Genomic DNA, 20,859 nt, shown 5'->3' with positions numbered 1-20,859 from the left:
GCGACGTTGTAACAAAATTGGACCTATTTTTCTAAAACATGTTATAACGAAAGGTTCCTCACTCCCGTTTAGAACAGGAATCATTTGCCATTGGCTGTGACTAGGAGTAAGAGTGGGTCTTAAAAGGGTAACAGATTGGAAGGACAAGGCAAATTAGTGATGTGACCTAAGTATTTAAACATGAAGAGAAATGCTAAGACCTTTTTTACATTGTCATGCTGTGCAAAGCAAACCACCTCACGTTTAGGATGTTTAATTCAATTTGTGTTACACTACTGATGATTATGAAATGCATTTTGAAGAGATTTGGTTTATCTTCTCCTGTGAGTGCAGAAAACGTACAGAGACGTATTTTCTACTTGAAAGTACAAATATAAGTAGAGACACACTTCATGAATGCTATAAGAGAAAAACATATATAACGAAAAGAAAAATTCAGGATATATTTAAGCAGATTTAAGAATTTAGGTTTTTATGGTATCATTTAACAAAACAGTGGCAACATTCTTCTTGGTTGGAACAGCTAGAATAAAAAATGAAAACAGCATTTTCCCTTTATTTGACATTTCATGTGTTACTTTTATACTCATGCACATACATCGCACACATACATCTTCCTATTAGTAATGGACTAAATAGGGATATCCTTCATTATCGTTCAAATAAGAGAAATAAGAGACTGAATTTGACTAAAATTCCTGACAGGGTAGTGTTTTATTAAAAAGCCAAGTTGGGAAAACTTTGTTGAATATTCAAGTAAGTGCAAACACATAAAGCACTACTTAGAGCATTCTTGTGGTCATTCCTAGCTCTTTCTCACATGACCTTCAAATATATCTGTGTGCCAAAGAAAAGGATCAGTGTAAATTTATCGCTCAACGCTATTTATTGGGTCTTTTTTCCCATCACGCATCAAATTCCATTTCTGTAGTACTACAAAATGACATTATGCCCTTCCAGAAGTGCTCTAAAGCTTAGTGATACAAAGTGCCCTTCTGGGCTTTGCTGACCTAGCAGATTTCGCTTTCTAGTAAAAGTGCCTAACTGGAATACTTTGGAACCTTTATAGACACAACAAACAAGCTTAAAAGGTGTTTCCTTTGGGGGATTTAGTAGATACTTAATTTTATGCTCCCATCTATGTACAGTCAATGTAGGATCAACATTTATTTATCAACATAGTTTCAGATTTTCATCTTACAGCATGTCTCTGGAATTTCAAATTAATAGAAATAAAGCAGGCAGTAAATCCATCCTTTCATTTTATTTAAGCCAGTGAGCTGTCTTCAGGATCTAAAAATCAGTATTCGTTTTACTTTCTTCTTATCTACTGTAAAGATATTGGAAATAGCTTAAGAGAAATATTGAAGGTACCATTAAACATACTATTTACATTGTAATTGCTAAGGGACAAACTGTTAAAGTAACTGGAAGTCAACAAAGCAATTCAAAACTAAGTTGTTCAGATACATATTTTATATTTACCTTCATTTTTCTTGATGGTGAAATTTGGATTGTTGACCATTTCAGGAAGAAGACTGTACAGGAAATAATGCCCATTTTTAGGATCATCTTTGTCAATGGCACTGACAATCTGAATTACCTGCAACAGAAAACACTCTCATTAAGTATTCCCACTCCTGATAAACATACAGTATAGAAAAAACCATTCCATTCTATCGGACATATTCTCATTTGTCTACATGCCAGACTAAAAATGCTGATTTATAATCTTGCAAGGCTTTTACAGACCTTAGACTGAAAGTCCAGGGAACAGGGACTGCATCTGGCCCATTTAGACTGTTTCCAGAACAAGGAGGCAGAGAATAAGGAGAGACGGGTACATAAGAGAGGCCAGTAAAAACTGCTGATGATTTAGGCAAGTAATAAGTAATCGTTCAGCAATAAAGACGAAGGAAAACTGTTTCAGAAACACTTATGATGTCTATGGTAGCCTTCCATTCATACAGCCATGCTTCTCACTGGACCAAAATGTATAATCGATCTTTAATAATTTCTCCTTTCCTCCACCACCATTGTTAACTTCATTAAATAACTTTTTTTTTAAATTCAACTTTTTGTGTGAAGTTTTATATGATAAATAATCTAATCTGAAAAAAAAAAAAAAATCTAAGTCTATATTTGGATTTTTTCCTTGATCTTAATGAAACCTCAGTTATTCCTGTACTAGGAACATAGGTTTGTTTTAAAATACCATTATTAACAAATGATTTCCAGAATAATGCAGGATACCAAAGTTAGAAGACAAGAGGGTGTTTGATTATCTGGGTAACTTTGAATAATCGAATAACTTTGTATGAAGCACCTCATATGATTTACATGACCAACTACAGTATCTGCAGCGTATTTACCTCCATTTACCTCTGTTACTTCCAACATAACTCAGAAAGATACTGCAGTTGATCATCTTCAAATCATACAGAGCTGCATAAGAATATGAAAAAAGGAAACATTATTTTAAAATAATGTGGAGATCTGAAGGTTTAAAAAAATATTTGGTGCAATTTTGATTTCAAGTATTTTCCAGAGAAGTAGAAACAAAGACAACTATGGATCCAGATCCTGCACTCAGAGTTGAATTTCAGTGGTAGTTAGTTTATGCTAGATGAGGTTTGTAAGAAATTTAATGAGATTTATTGACCTTTCCCATGCCCATTGAATTCAGTAATATTTTTGTCTTAGGTAGTTATTTTTGCAATGCCTAAAGCAACTGACCAATAATTTCTTGGACAATTAAATTCAAATTAGGAATCACTACAAATTTCATTTTTAAACAGTACAGTAAAAAACGAAAACAGGGTCTGAAGCTGTCCAAATTCAGAGACTTATACTTTAAATTTTCAAAGTTTCACTAACAAAATGTTAATAACTAATATTTTATACTGTAAGAGAAAGGACTATCAATCTGTGTATGTTACGTATATGATCACAGTCAATATTCCATTCTTTCTTCTGTGTTCTTCAAGAGTCAAAGAAAGAATAAAATCTTACTAGATAACCACAAGGAGCAACATAAAAACATAAATATTTGAAATTATGTATGTAAAAAGATGTTTGAGCAGGTATTGATACAGGCATACATAAGACTACCCACGAAGGAATTTGTGACAATTAATTCCTTGCCTAATCATATTCTGGATAGGTCAGATTTATTATCAAAGATCTACTGGAAAAGGTTTTAGATAGTTTAAGTACCACTTTTATGTGGTATTATTTTTTTTGGTAACAAGGTGGAAACCTTGATTGATAGCATTTCAAACAAGAAGTATGGTATTGGAAGAAAGGGACAAGAAAAGGCCTAACATAGATTTTGCTTAAAGAAGCAGGTCTCTAATTTAATAGCTGCATAATGGATCCTAGAGAGCTACACAGTGTGAGAAAATATAAACAGCTGAAAAATATTTAAGCAGATGTTATCTATCCTACTGCAGAGATAGTCCCGTTTACAGATGTGGAACATTTTCAGCTTCCTCTTTGCAGAGGTGAAGGTGGCACAGCAGCTACATGCGTTGGGCGCAGGGCTGGAGTAGGTACTAGTAATTCTGCATCACAGCTAAGTGCAATTTCGAATGGAATCCCGAACAATTATCTTTAAACAGATATATTTTATGATCGTTCCTTTTTTGAAACGCTGCTAGAACAGGAAAGCAATAGGGGAAAGGCACAATGGCACAGTGAAGTCTGGAAGGCCAACTGGTGCAGTTTACCAGATGGTTACGCAATTTTGTCTCTACTGGCTACAAAACTGTTAATTCTTTCCACTATTATGTAAGAGAGTTGACTGTAAAAATTCACTGCACTGTCTCTAGGTTTTCAATTAATATACCTGAAAGCCAGTAGCCAAGATCATTAGTAATATGGGTTTTCAGTTCACAGAAATTTTATGAAATAAGCTTAAAATATCACCTAGATTGGAAATTTTCAACAAATAGAAACTGCAAATTTTTTGTCCTTCCCCCCCCCCCCAGGAACTATAGATACCTCTTAACATCCTGTAGAATTATATGAAAAAAATTACATTTCAGTTCTTTCCATCCATTCCTTCCATTGTTTACCAAATCACTCTTTCTCTGAAAATGCACTGAAAATTATATGCAAAAGACAGGCTCAGTGGAATACTACATTTGTTGTGTTACACGCACACATCAAGGAATTAAGAGTGTTCCCATAGCAACCTTATTTCTTTGTGCGTTAGCATTAAAATAAGCTCTTTAAAAAAAAAAAGAAAAGGCATAACATATATACAGTGATACAAAGATGCCGTATCTTTTACTGCATAGGGGTGAAAAAAGTCCAGTAATTCTCATTACCACATTTTTATTAGTTTGCTGATGAGCATACCTTATTGCGCAGTGTTGTGTGATCATGTAATGGAACACTACTGAAGTCATTCTCCAACTCTGAATTTGTGGCTTATAACATGGTAGAGAATCTTCCAGGGCTGACCTGCCTTACCTACCACTAGAGATATTTTTTCTTTCCCAGTAATAACATGCATAACAAAGGTGTTCCATGTAACAAAACTGGTCAATAGTAGTAATAAAGGAAACAAGAACTGATTTTTTTCACTGTGTATCCATATGCACAACAGTGAAAGTTAATAACCCTTTGGGTGTTCAATCTTGAAATTTCTGAAATTCTTCCATGTAAAATTTCAACTTTGATGTTGTATTAAAAATTCATGCATATATTTGATTCTGTACATGCACTTAGTAGACACATAGTAAATCAGCATATTTTGCATAACAGGCAGCTCTGGATTGAAATGAATTGTTAAATGATCCCCTAGGACAACTTGGCATTATCGTCTGCAGGTTTGTATTGCATTGCTACAAAGCCACATATGACTGAAAGAGTATTTATATTTTATAAAAGATTACCAGTGTAATCATAATGAACGATGTAGAAGGATAAACAACAAAACAAAGTTCTCATCAATGTATCAGAACTTTATGTGTGGGATTTTAATATACAATACTGTTTACAAGTCTTTCCCTGCAATGCAACTTGGTAACCTAACTCAGAATGGTTCCTTATCGTTAGCAAGGATATTAGTAAGTTCTGTTCTTCCAACTCTGAACAAAACTTATGCAGTTACACTGATGTTCCTGGTTATTTCTGAAATACTTTGCAGACTCATAATACCATAAGCAGTAGACTCATCACAGCACAATTTTAACTTTGCCTTTTCAGCTTGAGCCAGCCCTTTACTGCTAGAACCTGCATTTTGCCATTTGAATGAGCTTTGGCTCTCCAGAGAGACAGACATCTAGCTGAAGATTTCTTCCTTTAGAAAAAGCTGATTCTGTTAGTAGAACTGAATAAAATAGAGACAAATTGTGAGAGACTGGAGGAACACTGTACTCAGTTTTATATTGCTCTAGTTTGAACACTGGCTTGAGCACTGATACATCATTGTCTGCACTACTTAACCGTTTGAAATTTTGTAGCTTTGTTTTGAGCCAACAGCATTTCACTGGAAGTCTGGGTATGGACTGGGGAACAGTGAGCGAGGCACTTTTACTCAGCAAAGCACATGTTCTGTTCTAGGAATACAGGAAAATAGTTTAGCTGGGCTGCAGAATAATCAACTCTACAGCTATAGCCAGCAAAACCATGAACGTTCTAGCTCTAGTAAGTGGAATTATGTGAAAAAAAGGAATAATAGGGAAAAGCATGAGCTGATTTAAGGTTAACTTAGAGGTACTGTAACACTACATTCAAATCTTTTTTTTTTTTTCCCCTTTAAAACTGACAAAAAACATTTCCGGCAACTTTCTGTTGTGTGTAAAGATGTGCAAGGAGCACATAAAGATGTGCATGGACAAATACATTTCCTCCTCCTCTCCCTTTCCTACTAGCTAGCTGTAGTACCTCTACTGTTAGAGGTAGGTTAAAGCAAAGAAAATGCATCTGGCAATGTTATACATCAACAGTTTTTAATATAGTCTGTCACATCACCAGCAGCTGCACTTGCCACTTGCAATTATATCAGAACCCAAAATAGAACACTTAGAAACTGAACTGGAATAGATGGTTCAATGTATTTAGGGGCTGCAAATAAGGTTTCATAAAAGGTTCAAATGTAATCTCCCTTATGGTAATTCAAATTTGATTTAAACTTAGATTTAAGTTGAACTGCAAATGTAAATAGATTGGAATATCATAACACAACTGCACCTTTCCTGCACATGTAACATTCAGGTTTAAACTTTGGAGAACTATCCAAATTAGGCTTTTGTCATTACATAAGAGAGTAGTGTCTTTCTCATATTAGCTTTTTCGTAGCTGAGACATACTTAATTTTTTAAATTCTACATCTTGACAGATTAATATGATTTATTCCAAAATTTGAATTTAGAATAATAAGCATAAGAAAACCCAATCAGGTAGTGTAGATACTAACATCTTTACAGGAGCAGATAATTTTTGAATGACGACTTAAATTTACAACCTAACCTTGGTGATCATTCTGGACTGGTTACTGTTCCAATAATATTATTTGTTTAAAACACAGAATAAATTGCAGGATCAGTGCCACCTCATCCATGCTGGCAGTCAAATATTTAATAACCATCTGTAAAGTTCACACAGGGATTCAGGCTCAAGAGTGACATCTGCCATCCGATCAAGAGTGTAAAAGGTGATGGTAAGATGAAGAATATTATGGTTTAATGAAAGTTTTCCATAAGTGCTTAAACAAAAGCCTCTTTTACCGGCTGAGTCTTAATCATCTCATTTATTGCTTTAGTCCAAAATGAAATGCGAACATTTTTCACCATCTCTCAAACCACCTGAAATTTGATAGGAATATATAGATACGTATGTTCAGAAAACACTGTGCAACACGGCTTCCTGATTTCAGGGAAGCTTACTGAGCCCTGGATAAAGGTATACTCATTAGAATTTAATATATCCTCGAAAATGTAACTACTCAGTATCTGAAATCCACCCTGAGCTAAACAGAAATCCATTCTGAGCTAGAAGAACTTAAATACCAACAGTAACATAACTGTCTGCCCATAAGGGCACATTTCAGTAATCTGTTCTTCATCAGTTAGAGAGAATTCTCACTTCTGAAATGACACATTTTTGACACCTTTTTAATAAACAAAAAGGGGTGCTAGAAGTCAAATCATCTTCTGTAATAACCTAGTCATGGCAGAAGTAGGTTGTCATATTCTACTATATAGGTTGTCATTTAAATACTACTAAAGGAAAATGATTTCTAGTTCTATTGTCAGGTAACCTTCTTTGGAGAATAGCGAATTTAATGCCTAACACCCACATGAGACACAGGCATAGTTGGATTAACAAGACTAGTGTCATGCTGTCAGCTGCTGTTTATTTAAATAAAATGTCACAATCTAGAAATAAATTAGAAAGTTTAAAAACAGTGAATTGTTGTAACATACAGTGTTTCTCAGGCTAGTTAAAAAGTTAAATCTCATTTACACTGCATTACTTTCTAAAAGTCTGGACATTTTCTTGCATCTTTATCCTGTCATTTATGTGGCGTATGAGATATTCTTCCCTATTTCTGTACATTTGTGCTTCAAAATGGATGCCTTTTAAGAAATCTGTTTAATTGTCTTTGAAAAATGCTACACAGGTTAAATCTTGCTTCTGATATCTTGCTGTGTTTAGTTCACCTTGTAGAGTGTTGTGTAAATTACTTTGACAACCCCTTTATTTCATTAAATCAAGAAGCAAATAACCTGTTAAGTCTTTTTTTTTTTTTTTGGTGAAGTATAATGAAAACTCGAACTCCCCTTCTCCAACACCCCATCCCTCTTTAGATATTTCACATGCAGTTACAATTCGCTTGACTTTCCATCAAGCTCTGGTTTGCTTTCTTGTTTTTTCACAATTGTCATAGAAAAGTGAGTAAGAACTAAATAGATAGAGGTTATAACTGAGGTATGGGTAAGGGGAAACGGTTTTATTGTTTTAAGTATTTCTTCTAAATTATACCTGGGACCAGCTGCAATATAGTTCAATAACTGAACTGGATTTTAAGTTGGATTATACTGTTTACATTGGATTATACTTTTACCTGTGAAGTGATGTGGGAGCTTAGAGACACTCAGCATTTTTTCTGGATATTGTCCCAAGATACCTACCTTTACAACCTATACTTCAAATATATATATGTATGTCCATATAGAGACAGACGTACCACAGAATACGATCAAAGGTTTATCTTAAATGAATGTTAAGAGTTGTTAGCATGAACATAGGCACATATTTTGAGAATAAGGATAAGATGGCAGGGAGGAACTGCTCCCCACTCACACACCAGAGTACACAACATAAAACCACGCAGATACGTACTTGTCCAGGCTTCCCATTCTCACATAAAAAGGCTTCGTGCTCTGATGCAAACTCAGGAGCATTATCATTTACATCAAGAACTTTGATAGCAACAGGCACCCGGGACACTTGACTGTGGTTCCCTAAGAAAAGAAATCGGAGCATAAAAGGTAAACATATTTAATGCAGGACTGATACATAAATGCTTACAGAGTAACCATACTCTTCCTGTCTTCTGTCCTTGCTTAATTGGGTTGTCTTATCGGTAATGGATCGTAGAGTTGGAGCACGAGATAAAGAAGGATGGCCAGTATTTTATGGTTGAAAACAATAAATAGATCCCTATTGCAAACAGCATTTGTTGGAGATTAGCTCAATGAAGACCTTTCTTGGACTAAATTGGTGAGATTTTTCTTTGATGAAGTTTGTATTGTTTTATTGATAAAGTCCATTATACATGGAAAAGGGAAGGCTGTAAACAACATAGATTTATTTCTTTGTTTATCTTTGGCAGAGCAGAGAGTATTTTACTCTATTAGTTGTTCTGACTGCACATCTATTATATCTTCATTACAAATACGATTAATGCGGAGACCCACATTGTGAGAAAGACAGATGGTAGATTGACATAGGCAAAACTAGATAGTACCTTGGACTATTAAAGCACTTTGATTCATCTGCGACTGACCACAAGTATGACCTGTGAACTTCTTTCTTCACCAAAGTAAAGCCTCATTATTTTAGAGCTATTTTGCATGAAAGTGTTTATCACTGTAAAGAATAGAATAACCTGGTTAATCTGTAAGGAAAGAAAAGCTAAACCAACAGTTCTCATTCTACATCGAGTAGATTTCACAGTCAGTTTCTAGTGTCTTTCCTTCTATTTAGTACAGCTAATTTACTTTAAGAGATTATTCATAAATATTATATAAATATTTTTCCCCAAAAGTGAATAATTTTTCCCAAAAAGTGAAAACATGAATTCAGTTTAAACTGAGGTGACCAGCTGACCTGAAGAGATTAAAACACTGTTCTATAGCACGTGCATACCTCTACAAGCAACTCCATACTAGTTTCAAAATCCATCTCTTAGTAAGTATTATTTTACAACCATAGTGTTTTATCTTGTTATTTCATCAACAATTTGAAGAACTGCACACTGTGCAAATTAAACTCTGGATCTGACTTGTAATTGAACTACGTGCTTTTGCCTGAATTATTACTGCAGGCAAGAAAGCTGCTACCATAAGTCAGGGTATCAACTTACTCACAGGTGTGAGAGCTTAGCAGCTGCCCAGAGCTGTCGTCAGCCCACGTGGGTTCTGTTCTCCGGCAACAGAGAACTGGCTTAGGGGAAGGTAAGACAAAAGTTCCTATTGCCTGGTATTCAATGTACCTCCTGTAAGAAATGTCTACAAAGTAGAAGTAGGTCGTGCTCCACCAGTGGGCAGGTAGCTCCTGATGGCAGCCATATAAGTAGAAGAGATGATTAAAGGAAGAACATACACTGTTATTTTGTGTGGTTTCCATCAAAGTTATTGTTTGTGTGGCCTAATCAAACTCTACCTCTTGCATCCTTTTTTTTTTAACTTGTATGTGTAAATTTCAATTGCTCTACTAACATTAATTTGAAAGTTACTATTTCGAAAGACACAAAACCAGGCTATCACCAAATGTACTAGTGCTATAAACGAAGGCTTATGTTTGCTGAGATATTAAAATTCCACCCGATTAGGATATAAGATTACAAGACATCAGACTTTAAAAGCTTCCTATTTGAAGCAGTCAAAAGTTTTAGTTCAGAAAGATGTTACAAAAGAAAAAGAAACCTCCACCAAAATAATGTAAGAGTAATATTCATGTCCATTTTGAATCATATGATCTTCCTTATTAACAGGTGAGTTGAACACTTATGCCATGAAATAATAATGTATTTGAAATCAAATAAAAGTTAATACGCAAATCATGAATCCCAAACATTTTAAACGCTTTTTTTATCTTAACTTGATAAAAATACAGACAATGAATCTTGAGCTTATCAGAATTCTTAGCACTAGTGTCATATTTAAACACTAAAGATTTACTTTTATCTAAATTAATGAAATGATGGCAGTTCAAATTTTAAAGACATTACAGAGAAATGTAATTAATTAGATAAGCTTCTAAAGAAATTATTCATGTCCCTTGTGACTGTCCCCAAAATGTTTGTCTTTCATCAGAAATACAAACATTACATTTAAAGATATTATAATTAGAAACTTGATGAGAATTCATTTAAAAAATTAATTTACTAAACACAAGAGGGACCCAACTGGTTCGGAAATCTCCAAACAAGGGGATACCCACCGCCAATTAGGGTTCTTGTGACTATGCTGAAAGTTATTGTTGAGAAAGAGAGAGAGAGATGGAGAGGGAATTTTATCTACTGCTTTACTGCCCACCACGCTGAATACATTGCATTATTTTGTCATTGCAAACTTTTCAATTAAATTTCACTTTATGCTTTTTCCCTGTAAATAAAAATCAGCCTAAGCACACCTATTCACAACCAAAGTAATGAATTGCAAGCAACTGAATTGCAACTGAATGAACTAAGCAAATGCAGGTTTCACTCATGGATGAAAACTCTGTCAAGACAGAGGAGTTTCCTCTGTCTGTTTTCACACTTCTAATGTCTGCAGACTTCTCAGTGGTAAAACACACACACAGAGGATGTCCCTCTCAAGTTTAAATCCACCTCTGTTAGCAATACCCCATATCCTTGAACTTAAAGTAGAAAGTGGTGGAAGTGGATCCCCTCTGATCCACGGAGTGCACAAACTGTTACATTTGCACGGGCAACTGTCCTTCATACAGCTGGTCTTCATACTGATTAGTATTCAGGGTTCAGAATTCTTCCTCATTTGCATGAATGGAGAGTCAGTTCTTTCTAAACTAGTGACGAAACTGAGTTTTAATCACTGAGGGGTTTTGTTTGTTTTTGTTTTTTTTTCCCCCGCTGAACCACCCAGTCAATAGAATTACGGGAGACTGAGTCTTCTTGCATGTACCACACAGATAGTGAGACTGATTGATTACATTCCAATCAATTATTTTATGCAAAATCATACAAGACTGTAAGGTTAGAGACTCTCTAAGGAACTAAACGAATTTCTAAAAGCTTCACCACGTGTATCAATTGTGACACACAGTATAAAAAGACCTACCTTGAATTTTGCAATACAAGTATATCATTAGGACCGTCACTTGAGAAGCAACGGCTTGGTTTGAAAATTTAGCACGTTGAGGTGCAAGATTAAAAAAAATTGAGAAAATTTCCACTAGTCTAGTTTACTGAAATTCTTTTCAGAATAAGGCTGCACAGAAGAGTTTTGAATTTCAAATACATTCAATTGGTCATTTGTGGACACCACTGCCACAGCAGAACGCGTAGCTATAACACACACATGCAAATTGTGCACATAATTTCCTAGAAGTAGAGCTCTTTTCTGTCTCTGCTGAAGTCTCAATTACTGCCCACAGTTCTCAGATCCACCAGCCTGCTGCAGATGAGCACAGCGCACACACAAAGAAAGGAACATCTAGACAGATAGAAGCAGAGGATGTCTCAATAAAAATAACTAGTGGAACTTACTAGGGATGGTAAATAAATTTCCAAAAATAATGGGAAGTCCAGCTGAGTTTAGAAGTGCATACTGAAAGTTTAGAAGAATTGTAAGGATCTAAAAAGCTCTTCTGCTTTTCTCCCCAGTTTTCAAGATTCTATTGGAACATTAGATTCTTGAAATACACACTTGCTGCACTCAAGTAACGTACCCACTGAAACTTACTCAGGATTTAAAAAGGCTGCAGAATCTCATTCAAAAATGAAGAGGTAGATGAGATAATCAAAGTCAAATTTAAAAAATCCCATTATAAGGCTATTTAGTGTCTCCAAACATGAACTTCTGGAGGCTACAGACCCATGCTGTTGGGATCAACTCGTTCCTTCCTTCCTGGAAAAACCCTACATGTCTGAGACGTGTGTGTATCATTGGAAATTTGTAAAGCAAAGCACCAAGCATTGTTACCGTTGATACTGCAAGGCAGCAAGAAATACTAGGAGTAACTAGAGATTATAAATCAAATTTTTGGTCTTGTGCCATAACTAGCAGAACATAAACTCCCATAAACACTTAAACACTTCATAAACATGCTTAAAACACTTCTCCACTCTCTTTCCTTGGCAGATGGACATAGAAGTGGTCTTAAAGAGCAGTGGTCTTTAGGAAAGAGGATCATTGGCTGCACAAAATTAAGTTAATCTAATCCAAAGAAATCCAGTTTAACCCAGTTTTTATTTAATTAAAGAATCCAAAATCACTTCAAGGTTCTAAAGTACTCAGTACCTGAATAGAAAGTAGACTCCTAGAAAATAAGACATCTTTTATTATTATCATCATCACCACATGGCTTGGAAATAGCTATTTCAAGCTTCTCTGATTCAGTGAAATTCCTACTATAATAATATTTTAAATTAGAAGTAGAGGAAGTCCTAGTTCTAACAGAGAAATCAAAACAAAATCTGAATCACTGACTTAATAAAAACAACAGCATTTGTTTTACATCCCTTATATTTCAAACTTATTAAGTTGTATTTTAACAGATCCAATCCCCACGACTTTATCAAGATTTTATCTGATGACTTTACTAAGATAATCCACATGCAGGACAATTTTATTTCTTCCCTTAGGGTTTATGTTGTTGTTTACTTTGTGCAATCCTTTACCTGTACAACAACACAGTTTATAACAATTTTTTTTGCCATGTAAAACTGACAAATCGAATTTCAAGAATCCCGAGAAAGAGAAATGCTATTGTGAAACTGAAATTTTATTTATGTTGACATTTAAGTATAGAGATCACATACTGCAGCAAGTACCATGTTCATTTGTCTGAAGTGTTATGTCATGATCTGATTCAAGAGAGACCGAGTGCCTGAAACGGACTCTGAAGTTGTCAGGAAAAGCCATCAGTAACTGGCAATATTTCTGTTGAACATAACGGAACATAAGCTATTTCTGAATTAGGATAAAATTCAACCAACCAAACAAAAAACCCCAACAGGACTGGTCATCATGGACATTTAGATCTCCCTTGAAATTCTTGTATCTTTAAAGGATGAGAAAATACTAAGAGTTGTGGAACATCTATACAGTAATATAAAATTTATAAATAAATAAGTAAATATAAAGCACAGCAGAAAGGCTTTGTGCAAGTTGCGAGGACAAGAAACAAACACTGCTTCAAAACTAATGTTCCATTTATATTTATTTCAGCACACTGGAGCATATTAGAGGAGTACAGATTGTGGCAAGTCTCTGCGTGCACGTGTGTGGGAGGCAGGGAGAAAGAAAAAGATGTGAAACGTATTTCTCGGGTTTGTTCCTTAAGTCATTCTTTGGGAGAAAAATACTAACGGAGTTGAAAAGTTTTGTCTCCTTTCAGTAGATCACTCGCTGTATTTGATTATGGTCTCCAGAAGAAAGATGAACAAGTCAAGAGCAAAGATACGTTACGTTCTATTTTTATTTCCTCACTGATAGACTGTCACGAGTTTAACCTAGGACTTGCTCAACATCTTCCACCTCTTTCATTCTTGTCCACTTTTCTACCTCTCATTGCCATGAAAAAGATGTCAGACTCTTGCAAAAAGCATGCTGCCACAGGCATGGACAAATGCAGAAGAACCATACGTACCCGCTAACCAGGTGGAGTGCGAGGAGGGAATTTCCACTGCGTATCCTGGAAAGGAGGAGGGGAAACTGAGGACAGACTACATTTTCAAGTCCTTGATTTCAAAGCTGAATTTTTAGTTAAGAGGTTTCCACGGTTTAGCAACTCCATCTGTAAAGAGGTGACTAAGAGAGGCCACATACACCTACCATATATACCATAAACCACCCATACAGAAGATGTATAGCTTGAGACTAAAGGACAGATTCTACTTCCAGGTTGCTAACAAAACCAAAAGAAAAAACAGAGTAAAATTCCTGTGACAGACACACAACTATGCCAGAAAATGTTAATTAAATAAAGCTATATTCTTCAGGCCCTGTTCAGACAGTTTTCACTCGCCTTCATTTTCTGTTGGGTTTTCTTTGGTTTTTTGCATTAGTGCATGTAAGACTTAAGATTTGCTTAATGTAGCCCAGAACCAATAAGAACTTTGAATCAATCACCTAAAATTTGCAGAAAAATGAAACACACCTGCAAAAAGACCAAATGGGTAATTTTTTTCATCAGTGACATTCCACCCTGCCCTGCCCCGAGTTCTTCGCTTGCCATTGTAGTAGCAAAGGACCGTAACCAGACCGTGTTGGGCTGCACTTCCCTTCTCTTCAGGGCCTGATTCACCTTCTACTGAGGTTAGTCAGATCTCTTCTACCCTGGAAGTTTAATTTAGTCCCTGACCTTACAAATTTAAGATTTAAAATGTAAATGTAATTTAAATTAAAACAGGGGGACTTCAACTGGGTACTTTGTTAACTTTACGGTATTAACATTGGTTTATAAAACTTGATAATCAAATTCTATTTTTAAAAAGTTAGTATATTCCTTTAATACAGATACAATACTTATTGATGGAATCAGCCTTCATTTTGCTTATCTGAGGGCAGGCTATAATTTGACGTTCAAATGCAACCTCTTTGTTATTTTTCATACCATTAAGCCGTGCAGTTATTCAGCAGTCTAACGAATAGCTACTCTGTAATTACCTCTGATACTCTGTGAATTGGAAGATCCGTTTGCAAAACTGGGAAATGTTTGTAATTTTTTGCAGAAGTATCATATTTTGTTTGGTGTATATGCATGATATTGTCTTGTCTGAATGCACAGACAGATCAAAAGGGCTTGGAAAGGCAAAACTACATCGGAAAAGCAAAACATCCCCTCAAACGTAGTTTACAGCTGCGAAGAGGGTCTCTTCTACTATAACCCTGCTTATAAGGGGAAATCAAAAGACACTGTTTTGTTTAAATTTAGCCATGCATGACAAGAGAGGAAAAGTTATCTGCTGCTGCAATGTGATTGAGAACAGTAAGCGAGCTGCAGTTTTGTCCTTGAGGGAGTAGAGGATGCTGAAACTAATTTGTCTCCACCTCAGAGCTGGAGGGGCATGGGAAGCACAGGCCACCCCCACCCCTCGCGCCACTCTCCCAAAACCCAACAACCCAGAAACAGAAGTGTTTCTGGTTGTTATAAATCACTTTGAATGATGGTCTCCCTTTAATCGCAATGTTAATGTTTCGAAAAATCCACCTTAGTGTCACAACCTCCTGCTCATTTTCATGGAGCCCCAAAAGAAAACGCTAGGAGATAGAGCAGATACCAGATGTACTGGGTGCCACAGGCGTGCTCACCACATGTAACCTACATATTGCTTAAGGAGTGATGAACCTGCATAGGAGGAAACAGAAGGGGATATTAAGGTAGGGGGAACAAAGAGATGGGATGAGGCTTGAAAAGAGCTAGAAGGGGCGTCTGAATCATAAACTGTAGCGCTTTTCAATTATTGAGTAGCGATTACGGGTACTTGTCTCTTGTCAGAAGCTCTGGATGCAAACAGCATGTCCCTAGAGACTGTTCTTCTGCATATCTAATTTTGACCACAGTGAGCTTTATATTCATCGTGACACATAATCAAGATATATGTGACACATCAATATTGAGTAAACAAATACATAATTCAAAATAAATTATTAGTATAGCTGCTTGAGCGGGTTGTATTGGAAGCTGCTATAGTCACGTCAGGTTTATGACAATGAAAACAATTCTGTTTTATTCACAGATCCTAAATAAATCCTTAGGGGAAAAAAAAGAAAAAAGTGCATTGCCAACATCTTTCCACCCACACATCTACCCAGAGACCAAAGTGAAATAAATGCTGACAGAAAACAACCTGTATTTCTGATACAGTACTGTGTAATTGAGCCTTATTTGTCCCTAACGAGGATGCCAGTCAGGCCGTAGTTTGCAGTTATGTCCCTTTCAATAAAGGAACTGTGTTACGTATTTCACTGGTGAACTGTTATGAATGCAAAAATTAAAAATATGGTTTCAGTTTTAGCAACTAATAGCAGTGGACTTATAAACTATAAAGAACGGCAAGCTAGAAATGTCTGAAGTTAGACAGTTACATTTTTTGCAATAAACAATGCAAATTAAAAGAAAAAAGTTATACCTAACTTCAAGGATAAGCAAGAACAAAACAGCATTTGCAATCTCTGTAAGCAGCTGCAACTAGGAAGCACTATTCTACAGAGCCATCATTTTAGCAAAAGTCAGAATCTACTAAAAGCTTTTGAAAAAAGTTTCTTCCACATCCTTGTGGCAGCTACCAATAAGAAGGGAAAAAGAGTTAAGAAACATGGAACCACAGAAAACCATAGGGAACCACATCTTTCTGTTACCTTTGTTATTATTGCTAGCGTATATAATAGTGTGATGAAATGCTGCTACATCTTTACTTCTTGTGGATTCCAGATTTTCTGGGGCACCGTAATGCCTTACTCGTTGCGAGGAAGTAACAGGTTTTCATCTTTAAGTATAACAATGAGAAAAAGTTTCCAGAAAATAAGATGGTGCTATTAAGTGACAGAAAAGGATTTGCCTTAAAAAATAAACCAGTGAATAGGCATGAAGAAAACTGACTGAAGACAAGTTTTAGGACACAACAAATATACCGGGACATGATTTGCTGCTGTGTTGCTCAATTCCAGCTTAATCGAGGGAGTTGCACTAGCATAAAACAGTCAGGAATCTGGCCCACACTTTAAAGCAATTATATTGTTAATATGCTAATACATCATGCATATTAAAATGTTATAAAATATTGACTTAGATATGCAAGGTCTTATTGTCAATTATAATTAGCAATGAAATTTTATAATGACTAGCAGCAATAATAACAACAAGCAGACCGATTGAGGATAAGATGCCTGAATTATTTTGATTTTTTTATTTTAAATGATTTCGTGATCGAAATAAAATACTTAGTAGCTCAAATGAAATCCCTCTCTTCCTTACTGATAGAAAAAACATCAAAATGCTTTAATAAAACTTTTATTAAACACAAATTTATTACAGAAACATTCAAATGTCACTCACTTTATGGCTCATTTCTTTTCTGGGACTGGTTTTCTTAATATTGCAATTTAATTACTCTTATGTTTCCTTCACAGATAAAATATTGCCGGATATGCTGGATTTGAATCAGATTCTATGAGTTTAGCATCAAACCATTCTTACTTGCATGCCTTCCACAAGACTCAAAAAGATGTCCCCGATATATCAGTATGTACCTTTAAAAAATTCTCTATGTTTTTTAGCCAGAAAATACTGTCATTCTTTGCTATCCAACAACTCTACCAGAAGCTCAAAGCGTGCTGCTCTGAGTAGACTCGTTAGTCTAGGAAGTAATGTGCTTGAAGAAGACTGACTAAAATGATACTCAGTTACAAACCTCTTCTCTGACCTACTCTCCTGCTTCAGCCTCACGGAACAAACAGCCGAGATTTCAGATAGTCACATTCCGCTTAGAAGTCCATGAATTCTATTTATCAGACTCGATGAATACTACACAGCATTTTTAAGATCAATCACATTTTCTTCAGAAATTCTAATTCGAATGTTCCAAGTGCAGATGGCCAGATGTTAGTTGTTCAGTTTAACAATGCACTCACTTTGCTAATACAACATGTATATATGCCTCCGGTTTTCTCAAAGTAATTAACAAACATGCTTCACATGAATTAGTCAAGTACATTTTCACTAATGACCCCTGTATTCCTTACTTGAATCCTTATCTGTTTGGTGCCCCAGGAATCACGGAACCACAGAATCACGGAATCTTCAGAGTTGGAAGGGACCTCTAGAGATCACCTAGTCCAACTCCCCTGCTAGAGCAGGGTTGCCTAACGCACATCCCTCAGGGCTGCATCCAGGCGGGTCTTGAAAATCTCCAGAGAAGGGGACTCCACAACCTCCCTGGGCAGCCTGTTCCAGTGCTCTGTCACCCTCACCGTAAAGAAGTTTTTCCGTGTATTTGAACGGAACTTCCTATGTTCTAGCTTGTGCCCATTGCCCCTTGTCCTGTCGCTGGGAACCGTTGAAAAGAGTCTGGCTCCATCCTCCTTAAACCCACCCTTTAGATACTTGTAAACATTAATCAGGTCCCCCCTCAACCTTCTCTTCTCCAGGCTAAAGAGTCCCAGCTCTTTCAGCCTTTCCTCATAAGGGAGGTGCTCCAGTCCCATAATCATCTTGGTTGCCCTACGCTGGACTCGCTCCAGTAGTTCCCTGTCCCTCTTGAACTGGGGAGCCCAAAACTGGACACAGTTTTGTGTTATTCCCTTCTAAAAGACCAACTAGTATTTGTGTTTTAACCTTTTAACAGTGTTCTCAATTCCAGTATGTTTTTGTGAAATCAACATTTGTAAACCCAGAACTAAGATGTCTGTAATGCTTTAGAATGCCCTGAAACCGGAAATAAAAGACAACTGTTCACGCATAGCTCTCTCATTTTGCTTGCAATTATTATGTTTATTACCTCCTCTGACTTTTTTTTGCACTGAATTACTCAAATGCTGTATGCGCAGCTGCCTTACATGCTTTCCTCCAAAATCAGAGGTTGCTAACTTCCATTCAGCATCCCATACCTGAATTTCAATGCCTGCTCCTGAACTACCGAGACCATTTTATCTAGAGATTGTTTCATAAGAACGTTCCATTGAGCTGTGAAAAACACTAACGAGAATGTTTGTGATATGTCTGAATGCACTTTCCCAGCCGAGAGCTGCAAACTGGCCTTACGGGATATACCAGCCCTCCACTGCCCAATGGCAAATGCTCTGCGACCCGTTAGAATCTATGGACTTCCACATTACCCCGTATTTATGAGCAAATGAATAAGAACCACCTTACTAAATTCTGTGTTTCTGTGCAAAAATGATGGACTATCTAGTTTGAGTTCCACTAAGCCTGAGAAAAAAGGGTCAAGAGAAAAAGTTCATATTCCTGAGCTTTTCCTGTTTAAACCTCCATAAAGGCTTATTTCCTTCTCTTTCTAAAACTTTGTGAAATTTACTCAGCCCTAAATTAGAGGTAATTATATGATGCACCAACATATCTTCCTAAAATGTTAGAATTACTGCTAATAACGCCTATAGTCATTTTTACAATAAAAGGCTAAATAAAATTAAATAAATGAAAGCATGAGCAAAGGTATTCATAGCATTAAAAAGCACAGTGTAGCTGAAGGCTTATTCTGAAGAGTAATTATGGCGCTCTTCCTTTTTAATTAGTGTCCTTGTATTTTTTAAAGGAATATACAATATAGATAACTTTAGTAGAGCATGTGCCGAGTGATGATTCAATTATTGTATTTATACTCTTGGTAAACCATAAAGAGTCTTTCTGGCTTTATGCCCTTTCCCATTAGGTGATAAAATTGCCTCATACTTCTTCATTTCTAAAGAATGCAATTGGTATGGGTAATTACCTTTGTCAGATAGAGCCCACAGCTTTGTCCTTGAGATTCCTATGCTCTATGCCTGGAAAATATTTCTGGTCGTCAAATCAGCATTTCCATTTCAAGATCTTGTCTATATTTTCATCTGTTGCTTTGACTAGTCATTCACGCGAATTTCTACTAGTCATGGCAGTTCTGGTACTTTCCCACGTACTCGGGCAGGGGGGTTAGCTAGCCACTGGTATGTTTTTTCCTTTAGCAAGTGAAGCTGAGTACCAAGAATCATTTGATAAAGCAGTCAATCAAAATGAAAACACTAGCTCCATGACTGCAGTGCCTGGAGAATAAGGAAAACAGGAATTCCCTTAAAACCCTTCATTCAGAGGTTTAAAGCTTGGCTAAAAGCACTGCTGTAGGCTAAGAGAAATACCCTCTCCCAGGCAGTCCTGCACTGGCTCTGGAATTCCCCAGCGGAATGATTTCTTGCATGTCTCTGCATGTGATGCAGAGTGTGAGAAGAGGGAGAGGTTTTAGAAGAGCCTTCTGTAGCCTGACGCGACAGGGCACACGGATGGACACTCCATCTCCCTAGTTCCCGTGTGTCTGAAAAGGCTTGAGTCTATGCTCATTATAAAAGAGCCTGCCTGTGCTTGAATATGCTCACCGTAGTGCCTCACAAACCGCAACCGACATTCCACCTGACTGCAGTCTGAGGAATCCAGTGCTGCACATGGGCATAGGAAGAAAATATAAATCCTGAGTACCTCACTCAATGTTATGTCAGGTGAAAGAAAGCTTGGGGACTTTTAAGGGATCATCATTTATCGTCTTTAAAGTTTATGAGCCATGGTTTCTGTTATTTGCTGGTGTGTTTTTCACAAATCTCAGAGGCTGCCAAGTGGAACATGTTTAGCAGTTCTTTCTTGTTGAAATCTATGGTATGTATGGTATGATTCAATGAATTTCTACTATGTAATACCCATAGTCTTGAGAAAAGGATTACCGCACTTTTT

The 20,859-nt window shown here is 36.4% G+C and overlaps 1 protein-coding gene across 7 annotated transcripts in view; it reads right to left on the bottom strand.

Moving 5' to 3' along the window:
• The window catches only part of CDH8 (cadherin 8), a 132,103-nt gene that overhangs the window by 23,531 nt on the left and 87,713 nt on the right, over nt 1-20,859 (bottom strand). For 2 of the 7 annotated variants that reach the window (XM_054199061.1, XM_054199062.1), the window contains 3 exons: nt 12,570-12,580; nt 8,356-8,462; nt 1,486-1,603 (listed from right to left, as the gene is read on the bottom strand). In XM_054199061.1, the coding sequence (XP_054055036.1) occupies nt 1,486-1,603; nt 8,356-8,462; nt 12,570-12,580 (236 nt within the window). Of the gene's footprint in view, nt 1-1,485; nt 1,604-8,340; nt 8,478-12,569; nt 12,581-14,073; nt 14,119-20,859 lie in introns of those variants that run through there. The other 5 variants (XM_054199063.1, XM_054199059.1, XM_054199060.1 and 2 more) reach the window with 5 other exon arrangements.

This window comes from Rissa tridactyla, chromosome 4 (genome assembly GCF_028500815.1).
Source record: "Rissa tridactyla isolate bRisTri1 chromosome 4, bRisTri1.patW.cur.20221130, whole genome shotgun sequence".
Lineage (NCBI taxonomy): Eukaryota > Metazoa > Chordata > Aves > Charadriiformes > Laridae > Rissa > Rissa tridactyla.
The sequence above is the reverse complement of the archived record's forward strand: the minus strand, read 5'-3'. Positions and strand labels throughout refer to the sequence as shown.